Raw genomic sequence first — 13,782 nt, 5'->3', positions numbered from 1 at the left:
GAGAGAGAGAGGGGGGGGGGGAGAGAGAGAGCGAGAGAGAGAGAGAGAGAGAGAGAGAGAGAGAGAGAGAGAGAGAGAGAGAGTGTTATTGGCTCTAACAAGACATTAAGCCATAATAATGTAGGTATCTGCTCACATTGCGGGGTGACATTTGCCTCCTGGCCAGAAGCTAATAGAATGGTTATGAGGGCATCTAGTGGTCAAAAGGAGGGCTGCGACATTCAGTGGGATGAAAGTGCGGGATTTTCAGTACTCGGCCGAGGCACTTTCCGGTCTTTCCGGTCACGGTTACATCTTTAAAGCGTTATCCTTACGTCCTGGGTCGGCACGTGTTTATTGTGCACGAGTGAGAGAAAGAACGAGACAGAAAGAAGAGAAAAAGACAGGGGAGAGAAGGGAGCGAGGACGCGCAAAAAGCGACCTGGGGAAAGACCGGCGGCGCCGCGCACTCCGAGCGCGGCGCTGATTGACGGGCGGCGCGCAGCGGTTGGGAGAAGGCCACGGAGCAGGTTTCAGCCTGTCACACTGGAGCCTTTGTTAAGGGTTTTATTATTGTTATTGCTGTGGCTCGGTGGCGGGGAGCGCGAACACACCCTTGCAAAACACGAGCGCGCGAATACGCACACTACGGCGATAAGTATAAATGTGAGAATGTCAATATTGCTGGAGCGGCAAGTATTATTGACATTGCATACTCTTCAATGATACTGATCCATTTTTCGTTTTGCTATGACTATCCATTACTCTGTTTGTGTGTGTAAGCCAGTAATGCACGCCATGGTCAGTCGGTAATTCAAACTGATTTCTACCTCCTAGATAAAATGACCTGAACTCTGAATTGTATTCAGGACACAATATAATGCAGTTAATTTATGCTGGGCGTCACCAATAGTTCATAGAAGCATTCTAATCATATTTTAGTACAATCATACAAGCACGTTCACGCATACATAAAGCATGCGCGAATAAGGAACAAGGTTCTATTGGGAGGATTCAATCACTCATCTGACCCGTCACCATGTAACCACACTCCTAGTTACACTTATTTTGTTATATTTTGCTGATCTCGGACCAGTTCTTTGTTGCGGAGGTACAGGGGTTGACTTGGTTTGGTCTGCTTCACCCCAGGTCAGGCACTCTGGACAACCCCCTACTGGCCTCTTGGCCTAAGTGCAGCACCTATACGTGACTCTCGTAAACAGTTTCTGTGAGCCTGCGGTTGGCTTGTTTTCATTTTTGCAAAACAAAACGCCATTGCAACAACTGGCTTTTGCATGCCATGGCAACCGCAGTAGCGCACAGCTCCAATTTTACACGGCCATACGTTTGACAAGGAGGCATGTCCGCATGCCGTGTTGGATAAGAGCTGCTTACCAGTGCACACGGATGCTTCCAGTTGGTGATGCATGCAGCATTCCTATATGGGCAACGATGCTGGGGTGTATTATGGGTCACTCATGCTCCCAGACGTGCTGCTACATAGTGTACATCTCAGCACATGCCTGCTGAAATATCTGTTCCTGGCTCTAGGTCAGGTCAGGGGTTAAAGGTCAGGAATCAATTTAGCCCATGGCGGACGAGAGCACGGGTCTCATTGATAGGAGAACACTATCCTTCCCCTCTCTCTCTTTCCTCGAGGGGGGGGGGGGGGATCATATTCTGTCAGTGCCACTGATTGTGCCTGCAGAGTGACTGTCACTGGATCAGCGTCACTGACTGACACAGGCCCCCCACCCCAGGCCAGGAGGAAACACCTGACGGTCAGCCTTTCCCTCAAATCAGTTCCGCTTTCGGAACGTGCCTCCGGGATGCTAGGTAACCTACCGTGACCATTCGGACGGTTGAGATCTCCGTGGCGATCATGGCATCGTAGATACTGGGTTACCGGTGCGTGATATCCGATAAATATGCGGGAATGCGAGCCACTGAGTATACGTCGACCTCCAATCATCTACGTGCTATTGGAAACATATGAATGCACTGAACAGGAAGATGGAGGCTTTCTCCATTCGGTTTACCCGCCACTCAGCCTTGTTCGAACCGTACCATCCCGTGCTTGGGCCGTCCCAGGCTGGGTTTAATGTCTCCGGCATATGACAGATGCCACGCTGTCCAGCCTCGTTTGGCTCGCCACCGCATGACAGAGGTGTCAGGATTCCATGACGCAGATGTCATCAGCGCATCACAGAGGTGTCGTCAGGACTCTAGTGCCGCCAGTTACTTTACCGCTTAAAAGTACAGCACACCGGGAACCGAAGTTCTTCACTCAATCCACAGCCCCTGCATGAATTTGAATCATAATTAATGCAAACAATGCATTTATTAGATTACATATTATGACATGTTGTTACAATGGTCTTGGGGTTAATTGATTTTTTTAACTGAGAGCCTAGTGAAAGTTCGGTTTCCCACGTTTGAAGGGAAGTACAATACCGCAGATGACCGGGAGAGTGAAAGACAAACAGGGGGCTCCCACGGAGACACCACGGGGCCTGTTATTGCTTCACCTCTCTCTGGCTCCCCTTCTCCTCCACCCATGACCACACCAAGTGTGATAGGAGGAGGAGGAGGAGGAGGAGGAGGAGGAGGATGAGGAGGGTGGCGGCAGCAGAAAGCCGCAAATGGGTGGGGAGAGATGAGTGAAGGTCTTCGGGAAATGGGGATACTGGGAGAGGTGGCACGGGCGGGTGGAGGCTGAATAACAGCGTTCCTGCAGCGATAAGAAATGAAGGATCTCATGTTGACTTACTGCTTATAAAAACTGCGTGGAGGTGCATGCAAGCACAGTTCAGTAGTGCAGGCTGGACCAGCACGGCCCTGCTTCTCTGTATAGGTATCAGTAGCCTGGTGGACTTCCAAGTTGTGTGTACGTTTGTTTGCGTGTTTGTGTCCCAAGTCTTGGGAGTGCTCCCACTGTTCAATCCGGCTGCTTCATATAGCACTCTCCTAACTACACGCTAAAAATTGAACTTTGATTTTGGAGGAAAGGGAATGACAGCCAACATCAGCCAGGACAGGACTGGACAGGAAAGGACAGGGATAGGAACACTGATAGAAAAGAGCTGAACTTTATTTGCTCATTTACTACATTGTTCTCCAATTTTCTGTGTAAAGAGAAATTAGGACGTATCGTTATTGGTGCAAAACGGGATCTTTTCATCTGCATCCCCTGAATATTAGAGAATATCAGAGGTTTCTCTGTACTAACTGTGTGTGTGTGTGTGTGTGTGTGTGTGTGTGTGTGTGTGTGTGTGTGTGTGTGTGCATAGTTCAGTGTTGCAGGCTGAACCAGCATGGCCCTGTTTCTCCTTATTTGTACCCGTAGCCTGAGGGACTACCAAGGTTCTCACTCTGCCTGTGTGTGTGTGTGTGTGTGTGTGTGTGTGTGTGTGTGTGTGATGTGCTCAGGTTATTAAAAATAAGCTTTGACATGAAGTGAATGATCAGGAAGCTACAAGTCTCATTCCATGAGCCCGACAAAAGCACACACACACACACACACACACACACACACACACACACAGTCTTTCAAATACCAGACAGTATCCTATTCATCACAGCAGGCTGTCTGGTTTTGTGCCAAAAGTGTGTGTGAACGTGCTTATTTACTAGGCATTAATGCTTTGAAAGTGTCCAAACAGGAACATTCCCAATGTTCCCAATCGCAGAGGTGAACAACAAAGAATTGTTCCGGTTAGAGAGGTCAAGGTCAAGTTTAGAGACAGGGTTATATGGTTAAGGGGACAGTTAGGGCTTTGTGTCAAGGGTCAGGTTCATGTTCATGTTTAAGTCAAGGTGTAACCAGCTGCGGTTTGCACATGAACTTGGCCCCCAACTGTCTCTGTGTGTGTGTGGAGTGAAGCAGACATGTCTGTGCTGGTAAAAGCAAGCTTGTCAGCTGTCTGGGCCGCAGTGTCTGTCCGTTATTGCGACACTAGGTAACAGTAGGCTAAAACAAAGATTCCCTCTCTGGCTTAGTGTACAGCAGTGCTAGGGGAGCACTGCTTTTCATTATTAATCCTCTGTGACAATTCATTTCAAATCAGAAACTGACACCTTTTTTTCTGGAAGTCAGTGTTGAACCTTGAGAAATGAGAATAGTGTAGGTAAACACACACTAGGCAAAAACTTCGTTGCCACTCACCTCCAGGACTCCTCCAGGGTCACGCGTGGAATTTTATCCCCATGCATGGATGCAGACCCTGGGATCGGGAGATTTGTGTCGACAGAGCAAAAGCCACATCACATGTAGAAACAGGGAGCTCAATTAGGCTCAGTAGCAGTGAAATCATAAAGTTGTCATCAGTGACTCCGGAATGTTCTGGAGTTGCCGCAGGCACTGGGCCACAGACCGGCATTCCCTCTGACACATGCTACTTCACCTGCGGTTATGCTCTCTATCTAAACAAATGGGGCCTCTTATTAAACAGTCGTACGTACCCGGACGGGAGCGCGCACAACGTGAAGCACAAAGTCAACACCAGAGCCTTCATTTCTTCTCTCTGCTGGAATCCTGTCATCTAATCTCCAGTCGATCCCTGCACTTCATGAGTGCATGGAGTAGCATTCCTATGGAGTCAAATTCTCATTAAAAGCACGTACCACAAGGGACACAGCACAAACTTACATGTGGTTCAGAAGGAGAAAGTGCAGACCATCATATGAAACTCACTCCCTTTTGAGGTTATGATCGTTCGTTTGTGCTCTCTCTCTCTCTCTCTCTCTCTCTCTCTCCCTCCCTCTCTCTCAGTGCTTGGCATTTGCCCCCACGGAACCACAGCCCGCCTCCCTGTTTAGACGAGACTGTGCTGCTGAATCTTGCCGCACTAGTTCTGATGTGTTCTAGGTCAAAGCCAATAGCCTTTTTAAGACATGCTCACTACTCTGGGCTGTTTTGTCCATCTCAAAGCTGCTGATGCACCAGAAACGTTCCCATATGCTGGTCACAGTCACACAGCAACCCATCAACCTGTGCACGTTGCGTCTGTTACACATTCACGCATCAACACTGACATACTCTGTAGTAAGAATGCTTACCTTCTTTGTTTACTGTTTTTAATCCTGTGATCCTTTTCTCACATCACTCGGATGTTTAGTTGGAATTTTATGTTTCGACGTGCTGTACAATTACAGCATTTGTTTCCTTTTGCCCTCCTCCAGAGTGACTTACAGAAGTGCTTTGTAGTCTCAATCAAATACATATCCTCATGCGACAATGGATACCACTGTGCCGAGAACACCGTCAGGCTCAACGCCTGGCTGGAATGGAACAGAAGACTAAATGTTTTTTTAAGTGCTTAGTGAGTCAGCGACAAGGTGAGTGTTCAGCCTTCGTTTGAAGACAGCCAGTGACTCGGGGAGGATGTTCATTCTACCGCCAGGACGCCAGGAGGGAGAAGAGAGTGATCAGAAAGCTAGAAGCCTCATTCCATGAAACCAACAACACACACACACACACACACACACACACACACACACACACACACACACACACACACACACGACACCCACATTAGATTTTGACGCATGTGACGCAACAGCACCAAGCAAGAGCATGCATGCATGCACAGGCGCGCACTCACACACACAGAGAGAAAATTCCACGGGCACAGAGTGGGGCACATTGTTAGACAGCAGACTTCGCCTGCTGCTTTTCCAGCTGGCTCAGTCCATAGCATACAGCATACACCTGCCTACCGCTGATACTTACACTTAATCGAGGTGTTTTTAAACTCATTTTATGTTTAATTTTTAGTCTTAGTGTTTTTAGCTAATTACAGCTTTCTGTAACCCCTGCTGTCATAGAAACCCCCATCCCACCGTCTTAATACTTTTCCTCTTCTTCTTTTCATTGGTGTTTCTTGAAGCACTGCTGCCCTCTAGTGTTTAATTCTAATACATTCATAGTCCAGAAACATGGTTTTAATGGAAGTCATGCTTTAGAGATTCTACTGCAACAGGTCACCTACAATGTATTGCTGTTCAACCATAATACTTTTTATGTGGACTTTACGGCTTTTAAACGTGCTTTCAAACGACATTCCCTTACAAAAGAAACATATGCAATATACCATCCTGGCCTTCTGCCACTGTACAACACACACAGAGAGAGAGAGAGAGAGAGAGAGAGAGAGAGAGAGAGAGAGAGACGCGCGCGCGCACTCATGCCGCCCCATCTGCCTCGAGACTGCTCTCGTGCTTTCGATGGGCTTCGCCAAGCATTCTCCAGCACCAATTAAATCTTACAGCTACTCTCATTTTGATGTGGCCAATTTAATTAGTGCCTGCGTGCTTTTCTCTCAAAGCGCCGCTGTTTCATCGTTTATTTCTCGGAGTTGGAACGAACTTCAAGAAGGATCCAGATCAAAACATGTGCCGCCCAGCTGCTGCAGGGTCAGCGCGGATTACATTATCAGCCGTAATGGTTTTAGATCGCTCGGTTTTTATTTAATCTCCGAGTAGAACCCGTGTCTAGACACCACGCCTTCAAGCGATTTTTTTAGGAATTTAATTTACCGAGTATGTATTATCCCACATCCCACCCGGTACCTGAACACACACACACTCGACCCAGTCCGACGCGTTGCGGATGTCCACGCCGAGGGTTTCGAGGACGCGTGTCCCCCCTTTGTATGGAAAGCCAAAGTGAGCAAACTTCGCCTCAAACGAAACGCGTTTTATTTGTAAAACAGCGGGGGAAAGCGGCGTTTTGGACCACTCTGGCTTTCCATACCTTTGCGAGTTGGCACGCCGTTTTCTTGAACTCTCCTTTACGGAGCGAAGTGGCCGGGCTGCTTGCCCACGTGCTATTACTAGCCGTCCTAATCGCCAGCTAGACGTACATTTTAAAATCCCCTCGTCCTCATATTCACGGACCATATGGTATCAGAAGCTAGAGGGAGATTGTGCAGTGTTCTGTGAGGCAGATAAACAAACAAATAAACAACAACAATGCCCTTGTATTCGGAGACCCCACATTTTGTTTAGAACAAAAGAATCGTTTCTGATGATCAAATCAATTACATACTTTCCTAAGTACGGTGCCAAGTAGCATTTGGGTTACAACCCCCCCATCAGATCAGCCATTATGGACTGGCATGGAGAAAAGTACAGTATTCTACCGGCGAAAGACTCGCGCAGTCGTTCTTACACACACACACACACACACACACTTATTCCTGCATGCTTGCCAAGCTGCAGATACACATCTGTGTAAATGTTTGACTAATTCCAGGTAGCCTAAGCCTGAGATGTATAAATCTAAATCCAGCCTTTTACAAAATACATGAATGTGACTAAAGAACTTAAAATATTTAACATTGGTTCCTTTTGTTATATTACAATTGAAAGCTACCAAGGTGTGTTCGTGTAGAAGTACCTCACAAATTGTAGTGAAATCAAAACTATTATTTATTAGACTACAGACACAATGTCATGATTGGGCGAAGTAATTATTGGTATAGCCTACATCGAAATTATGTTTTCATTCCGTTTAGGTTACTTTCTGTCACTGCTCTATTCTGCCCTTAAACGGAGGTCTAACGTCTAATGTTAAAAAAAAACAAAACAGAACTAGGCATTTACGTAAACCTAGTACACCACAGACTCTCAATTCTTAGCGATCTCGCTGCAATGTTACGCCAATCCGACAGGTGGCGAAAGAGCGCACTAAAGCGTGCCGTTCGCCAGTAAACAAACAGAAGAAAAGTAGCTATCCTGCTACACACGTGTGTGTCAAAATGGGGAAAAGGAAGCAGAAAAAACAGGATTTGAGCAGTTTAACGAAAAAACAAAAGAAACATTTAAAAGAGTTTGGAGAGCAACATCCATTTCATGATAAGTAAGCACTGCGATACAAGTACAATTACCCCAGATGCTGCTACTTAGCAGCATACAGCTCGCCAATGCTAGCTAAATAAAGTTACGTTATCACCTGGATAAACATGTTTCACTAACCTTCAATCCTTGTCTTTTTTACCATGTATTAGTGTCACTGAGAGGCCTGAGAAAACGCAAGTTATGCGCTTGGTAAGTACCCAATTCTGTTAATATTCCTAGAATATCTAGCTAGCTAGCTATTCTAATTATATAAGTGAATTCGCTGGTAACTCATGTCTGCACCTTAGTTTAAGTAACGGCAATGCCATGCCTCTGAACTGCAGGGGTTATATGACGTTGTTTCACTTAAATTATTCGCGTAAGATACAATGGTTCCGTGCGCGTTCACAGCCCGACAGTCCGGTGTACTCCGGGGCCGACAGCGACGAAGACGATGAGGATGAAAAGCCGTCTGCGTATGAACGGCTGCTATCAACTTTGAACCACGCCGAGCAGGACAGCGAAGATGAGGAGAGCGATGGTGACGATGACGACGTGGAAGAAGAAGATCTGGTCAGCTCGAACGAAGGTTAGCTCCCTAAATTTAGACCTTATCCAGGTGCACAGTTAAGAAGTTGCTAAGGCTTGGTCTTATCTTTTCTCTTTCCTGCTTCAGAGGTAGATGTTGCAGCACAAAGCGAAGATGAGGATGAAGACGGAAAAGTGAATGGAGCCCCTGCTAATTCTGCAGATGAAGAACCCTTGGAAGGAAGAAGGAAGGGAGTTGACGAGGACTTCACAGACCAGGTGCAGGAAGCAGAGTTCTGCCTGGAGACAAACCTTCCAGAGGGGGAGCAGGAGGGGCTGGAGAAGGCGGAGCAGTGCTTTGAGGAAGGTATGAGAATTGTCTTGTAAGGCCTACTATGAAACAGAACCAGCCTGTGATTGGTTGAAGAGCATTAGATGGGGCAGGGCCTGTGAGAATACAACTGACCATGATAGGGTAAAGAAATGACACTTATTTTATCCTATGTTAATGGTGGATGGTGGTTGTTGCATATCTGATACTTTGATCACAATATCCATTTGATGTAGTTTATTACATATTTTTGGAGTATGTCATGACCTTCTCTCACACATGCACAGATACATTTGTGAAGCACCAGGAAACGGAGCTAAGTGAAGCAGAGGTCAAGATGATCTCAGAGGGCTCTAAAATCAAGACTCAAGTGAAGGTATGACTGTAAACCACCTGCAAGCGTGTCACTATTGCATAGTTGGTTAAGTTTTGCAACAGTCTGCCAAAACAGGTGTTGCTAATCATGTCTGTGTTGTGCAAGTCTCTAACCTCAGTGTTGCACCCCCTAGTGGCCCAGGCTGGGCACACTTCAGTGCGTGAGCACCCTGGAGCGGTTTCCCTCAATGGGCCAGGCTCCCCCTATGCCCCTCCCTCCCTTCCACAAGGCACTGGAGCCAAACTGGCGGTCTCTGAACCGCTCCTCCCAGCCCGGCGTAGACGGGCCGGACCTCACAGACCTGCAGAGGGAGCTGCTCAGACTCATGGGTATGTGCGACACATTCCTCAGCGGTATTTGAACACAACCATACGACGCTTCACAGTGTGTCGTTTCTCGCAGGGTCCTACAGGGACGTGTATTTCCCAGAATGCTCTCCCCTGACGGAGGGGCCAGAGGTCCGTCGGGTGTACTGCCTCCACGCCCTCAACCACATACTGAAGGCCAACTCCAGGGTCCTCGCCCACAATGTCCGGCTGAAGGAGGCGAAACGGGCGGAGGAGGAGGAGGAGGAGGAGATCAGGGACCAGGGTCTTACCCGGCCCAAGGTGACGGGCGCGTCTTATTCCCTCCCTTTTACCCTTGTCTGTTGGAGTGTGTCCGGACTTCTGGCGATCCCCTTTCAGCGTGATAATCCGAGAGACGGAACAAATGTCCGAGGGCGTTTTCATGTTTCTCACCTTCGTCAGACATGTTCGCCAAGAATGATGGTTCTAGTTTGTTCTGCTTAAAGTCAGGTGGAGCAAGGTGCTGGTGAAACAGAGGTCACAGGTTCGATCCCCAGGGAGTTGTGATAAATAAGTGCCAAATGCTGAAAACATATGTGTACATGATGAGTACTGAAAAACCAGCTGGTTGCTTCTTTGTCTCCGCCATAGGTCCTGATCCTGGTGCCGTTCCGAGACAGCGCACTGCGGGTTGTGCAGACCTTCATTGCGCTGCTGGAGCCTGAGGGGAAGAAGATTGACGTGAGCCACAAGAAGAGGTTCCGGGATGAGTATGGCGAGGAGCCCACTGACAGACCGCCCAACCTGCGCCGGCCAGACGACTACCTCGCCGTGTTCTCGGGCAACGTGGACGACCACTTCAGGATAGGTGAGTGATGGCCTATCTGAGTTAGACCAGAAGATCTCCATCTGGTCCAGGAGCATCAGCCAGCCCACATATTTTGCTCTGTTCCAGCTCCAGAGCTCTGGGGAAGAGCTAAATGGCTCCTTGGTTGTCTGTTTCAGAACAGCATAAAAAAACCTGGCCTGGCCTAGAGACACTCTCTAGGACTGGGTCGAAAACCACTGATTTAAACCAGAGATCTTCTTCACTTTTGGAGCAGGAGATTGACAACACTGCAGACCTGAGTGTTTCTCCTGATTCAGTATACCCGATTTAGTTGTGGTCAAGGCTTTTCCATAGCTGACTCTGGTGATAATTCTCAGTGGGATCTTTTGTGCTGGTGCGGTGAGGATCCCTAACCTTCACTTGGTGAGGAACCTTGATCTAGAGTAAAGGTTAGTCATGTTTTGGTAACTCGTTACCGATGCCTTCCGTCATGACTACGGCTGCACAGTATTTTTTGTTTACTGTCGCAATAGTGGTCTCTGCAGCACTGATGCCAGAAAAATAGCAGTTTGCCAGTGAGCCCTCTAATAAAGAACATCTTGTTCTCTAAGCCTCATGACCAATCACATACCAGATTAGCACTGTGTGGGTATTTCCATCCAGCCAGATCATGACCCTGCTGCCTTTATCCTCAACAAACTTGTTGTTGTTTTTCAACAGGCATGTCCATCCTGAAGCGCAGCCTGCGCCTCTACTCGCCCTTCTACTCGTCCGACGTCATCATCGCATCGCCACTGGGCTTGCGCACCCTGCTGGGCGCGGAGGGCGAGCCCCGGCGCGACTTCGACTTCCTGTCCTCCATTGAGCTGCTTGTCGTCGACCAGGCAGACGTGTTCCTCATGCAGAACTGGGAGCATGTGCTGGTGAGGGGTGGGGCTCGTTGCCATGGGTGGGCTCTAGGAGGGGTTTGGGGTGGAGTCTGTCAGTGAGGGGGTGGTGCCTCCCCTCCCAGATACCAGGTAATGGGTCATATGTAGTTCAAGACCAGAAACCTGCTATTTTAAAGCATTTACTGCCGTATTAAAAGGCTTGGTAGTGTAAATGTGCGCTGGGAACCGACCAGATTGTTCTGTTAGGAAGGAATTTCATCTTTGATTAGCTTTTGATGTCAGCTTCGCTGCCAACAGCTTTTACAGTTTGTGATCACATAAACCAAATTGAAAGTGTGAAGTCCAAATCTAACAATGAACTCCCATTACCCATGAGCCTTTGGTGTATGTGTGCGTGTGCCTTGCAGCACGTGCTGAAGCATATGAACCTGCAGCCGCTGGACTCGCACGGCGTGGACTTCTCGCGCGTGCGCCTGTGGAACCTGAACAACTGGGCGCACCACTACAGACAGACACTGATGTTCAGCGCGGTCCAGGAACCACAGATTAACAACATCCTCTCCAACCACTGCCACAACTACAGGGGGCAGGTAGGATCTGAGAGGGGACAGAGTCTCAGAGCAGGGGACGGAGTATGCTGTGCAGTGTTTCACAAAGGAAAGGAGTCTTACAGTGAACACATGCTCTGACCATCTTCCTGTCCTTTCATCAGGTCACTACTAAGAACCTTCCCAAAGTAGGATCCATCTGCCAGGTAACCGTGCAGCTGCCACACGTGTTCCACATGTTTCAGGCCGACAGTTTCAAGGACCAGGACGCCAGGTGCGAGGCCTCCAGCATACACTAGGGGGAGCTCTTTACAACAGCACTGTATTCAGTAGAGAATGTTTTGATCCCTCTTCTGGCAATAGATGACAAGTTGCTCTGACCTTTTGATTTAAAGGCTCACGGTGTTCTGTAGTAATCTCAGCAGTAGTGCTGTTTCAGGAATCACTAAACACATGTATACAAACATGTACACAAACAACGGAACACGAGGGCCTTTCTGTGCCATTAGCGGCAATTTGACCTCGTCTGGCTTTGTGTCCGCTGAACAAGTCGGGAGGGCATCGCGTGACCCCTCTGAACCTACGTTTCCGCCCACGGCTCAGGTTCCAGTTCTTCGTGAACAAGGTCCTTCCCCAGTTCAGGGACTCGGTCATGTCCCACACACTGGTCTACGTGCCATCCTACTTCGATTTCGTGCGCTTGCGCAACCACCTGCGGAAGGAGGATGTGAGCTTCGCCTGCATCAGCGAGTACTCGCCGCGCTCGGAGGTCTCGCGAGCTCGCCATTTCTTCCAGAAAGGAGACAAGCAGCTCCTGATCTTCTCTGAGAGGTTCCACTTCTACAAGAGGTGTGTGTTTGTGTGCGCCTTAGCGTGGGTGTGAGTGCCGTGGTGAGTAATAATCTTTTAGCATGAGTGAGCATGTTTCATTTTGGTGTGTGTGTGTGGGGGGGGGAGCGAGAGAGAGAGAGAGAGAAGGTGGGTTTGTGTGTGTGTGTTCATATGAGTGTCTTAGTGTGCATCTTGGTGTGTGCGTTTGTCTGAGCGAATGCGACTGGATGTGTTAATGTAGGCGTACGTGTGAGAGCGTGCGCGCGTGCGCACATTTTATAATTAATGTCAAGTTGTTTTCCTTAATACTTCCATTAGCCTGCACCTCAACTGGTGTGCTGTCGCGTCCGTTTCTCGCAAAGCCCAGATCTCCTCTACCACCTCTCTTACCTCCCTTTTGTCATATCCATACCAGGTACACAATAAAAGGCGTCCACAACCTCATCTTCTACGCCCTGCCCACCTACGCCCACTTCTACAGCGAGGTGTGCAACATGCTACAGACGGGCACCCGAGAGGGCGTGGCGGCCACCTCCCTCACCTGCACCGCGCTGTACTCCCGCTACGACGCGCACAGGCTGGCGTGCGTGGCGGGCGCCGAGCGCGCCGCCCACATGCTCCGCTCCGAGAAGGCCGTTCACCTGTTCGTCACCGGAGAGGAAAAGTCCGCGTGAAAGGGCGGAGGGGGAGGCGCGGTCTCGAGGAGGAGCGGCAGCCACACAGCAGCGTTTCGCGCCTCCTGCCGTCTGGACATGTTGGTTCAGCCCGTTGAAGCTTGGAGGATGAGGGTGACCGAATATAGCCAACACTCGTTTTGCTGCTGTGTTCCTTAAAAAAAGTGCGTTGTGAGTGCATCGTGGGATTGAATCCCAGCTGCAAAAGGAGGACAGCGGAAAGGGCGGCCTAAGCACAGCTAGAACCATGCGGATATGCAGATATCCACGTTGTGGTAATGAGTCCAGAAAGAAAACAGGTGTATTGCTGTGCAGTCAGAGGAATGTCAGCCAGTGTTGTACCGCATTATTAGTGCTTTGAACCTGATGAAGCAACGTAAAAACAAGTGCTTTTTTAAAATCTGGTTTTCGAATGAAAAATATCTAGAACAGAACCACTCGAGTCTCTTGTCTGTTTTCTTCTGTCTCACAGTGCTAAATGTTGTTTTGCTTCTTTCAAGATGTTTGGGAACTAAAGGCAATACACTAAAGAATTCAGGTAATGACCCATACCCACGTGGACTGTACTAATTAGATTTGGTGGCAGGGGGGTTAAAGAGCGCTTAACCTGCATGATCTGCACTTGAGCTATTGATTATGCTGTGATGCCCCCCACTAATGAACAACAAAT

The 13,782-nt window shown here is 48.6% G+C and overlaps 1 protein-coding gene and 1 long non-coding RNA gene across 4 annotated transcripts; one reads left to right on the top strand and one right to left on the bottom strand.

Annotated features, from left to right (window-relative positions):
* Positions 1 to 476: 476 nt before the first annotated feature.
* LOC113576280 lies at positions 477 to 6,596 on the bottom strand. 3 transcript variants are annotated; one of them, XR_003410497.2, is made up of 6 exons: positions 6,550 to 6,596; positions 5,038 to 5,422; positions 4,441 to 4,569; positions 4,145 to 4,202; positions 2,434 to 2,710; positions 477 to 2,280 (listed from the first exon to the last, which is right to left on the bottom strand). It is a non-coding gene; the product is annotated as an uncharacterized LOC113576280 (long non-coding RNA). The 3 variants fall into 3 exon arrangements; XR_004776676.1 differs by lacking the exon at positions 477 to 2,280 and having other exon boundaries at positions 2,297 to 2,710; XR_003410496.2 differs by lacking the exons at positions 477 to 2,280; positions 6,550 to 6,596 and adding an exon at positions 5,711 to 6,086 and having other exon boundaries at positions 2,297 to 2,710; positions 5,038 to 5,259.
* Positions 6,597 to 7,686: 1,090 nt separating this feature from the next.
* utp25 (UTP25 small subunit processor component) lies at positions 7,687 to 13,546 on the top strand. Its single transcript, XM_027008233.2, has 13 exons — positions 7,687 to 7,840; positions 7,989 to 8,028; positions 8,230 to 8,407; positions 8,495 to 8,713; positions 8,965 to 9,053; positions 9,187 to 9,382; positions 9,456 to 9,661; positions 9,992 to 10,208; positions 10,890 to 11,092; positions 11,467 to 11,649; positions 11,772 to 11,881; positions 12,211 to 12,456; positions 12,854 to 13,546. Exons 1-13 carry the CDS (start codon positions 7,740 to 7,742, stop codon positions 13,110 to 13,112), a joined length of 2,247 nt encoding a protein of 748 aa, XP_026864034.2. The 5' UTR covers positions 7,687 to 7,739; the 3' UTR covers positions 13,113 to 13,546.
* Positions 13,547 to 13,782: the final 236 nt, after the last annotated feature.

This window comes from Electrophorus electricus, chromosome 11, assembly GCF_013358815.1.
Source record: "Electrophorus electricus isolate fEleEle1 chromosome 11, fEleEle1.pri, whole genome shotgun sequence".
Taxonomy (NCBI): domain Eukaryota; kingdom Metazoa; phylum Chordata; class Actinopteri; order Gymnotiformes; family Gymnotidae; genus Electrophorus; species Electrophorus electricus.
This window is presented reverse-complemented; position numbering and strand designations above follow the sequence as displayed.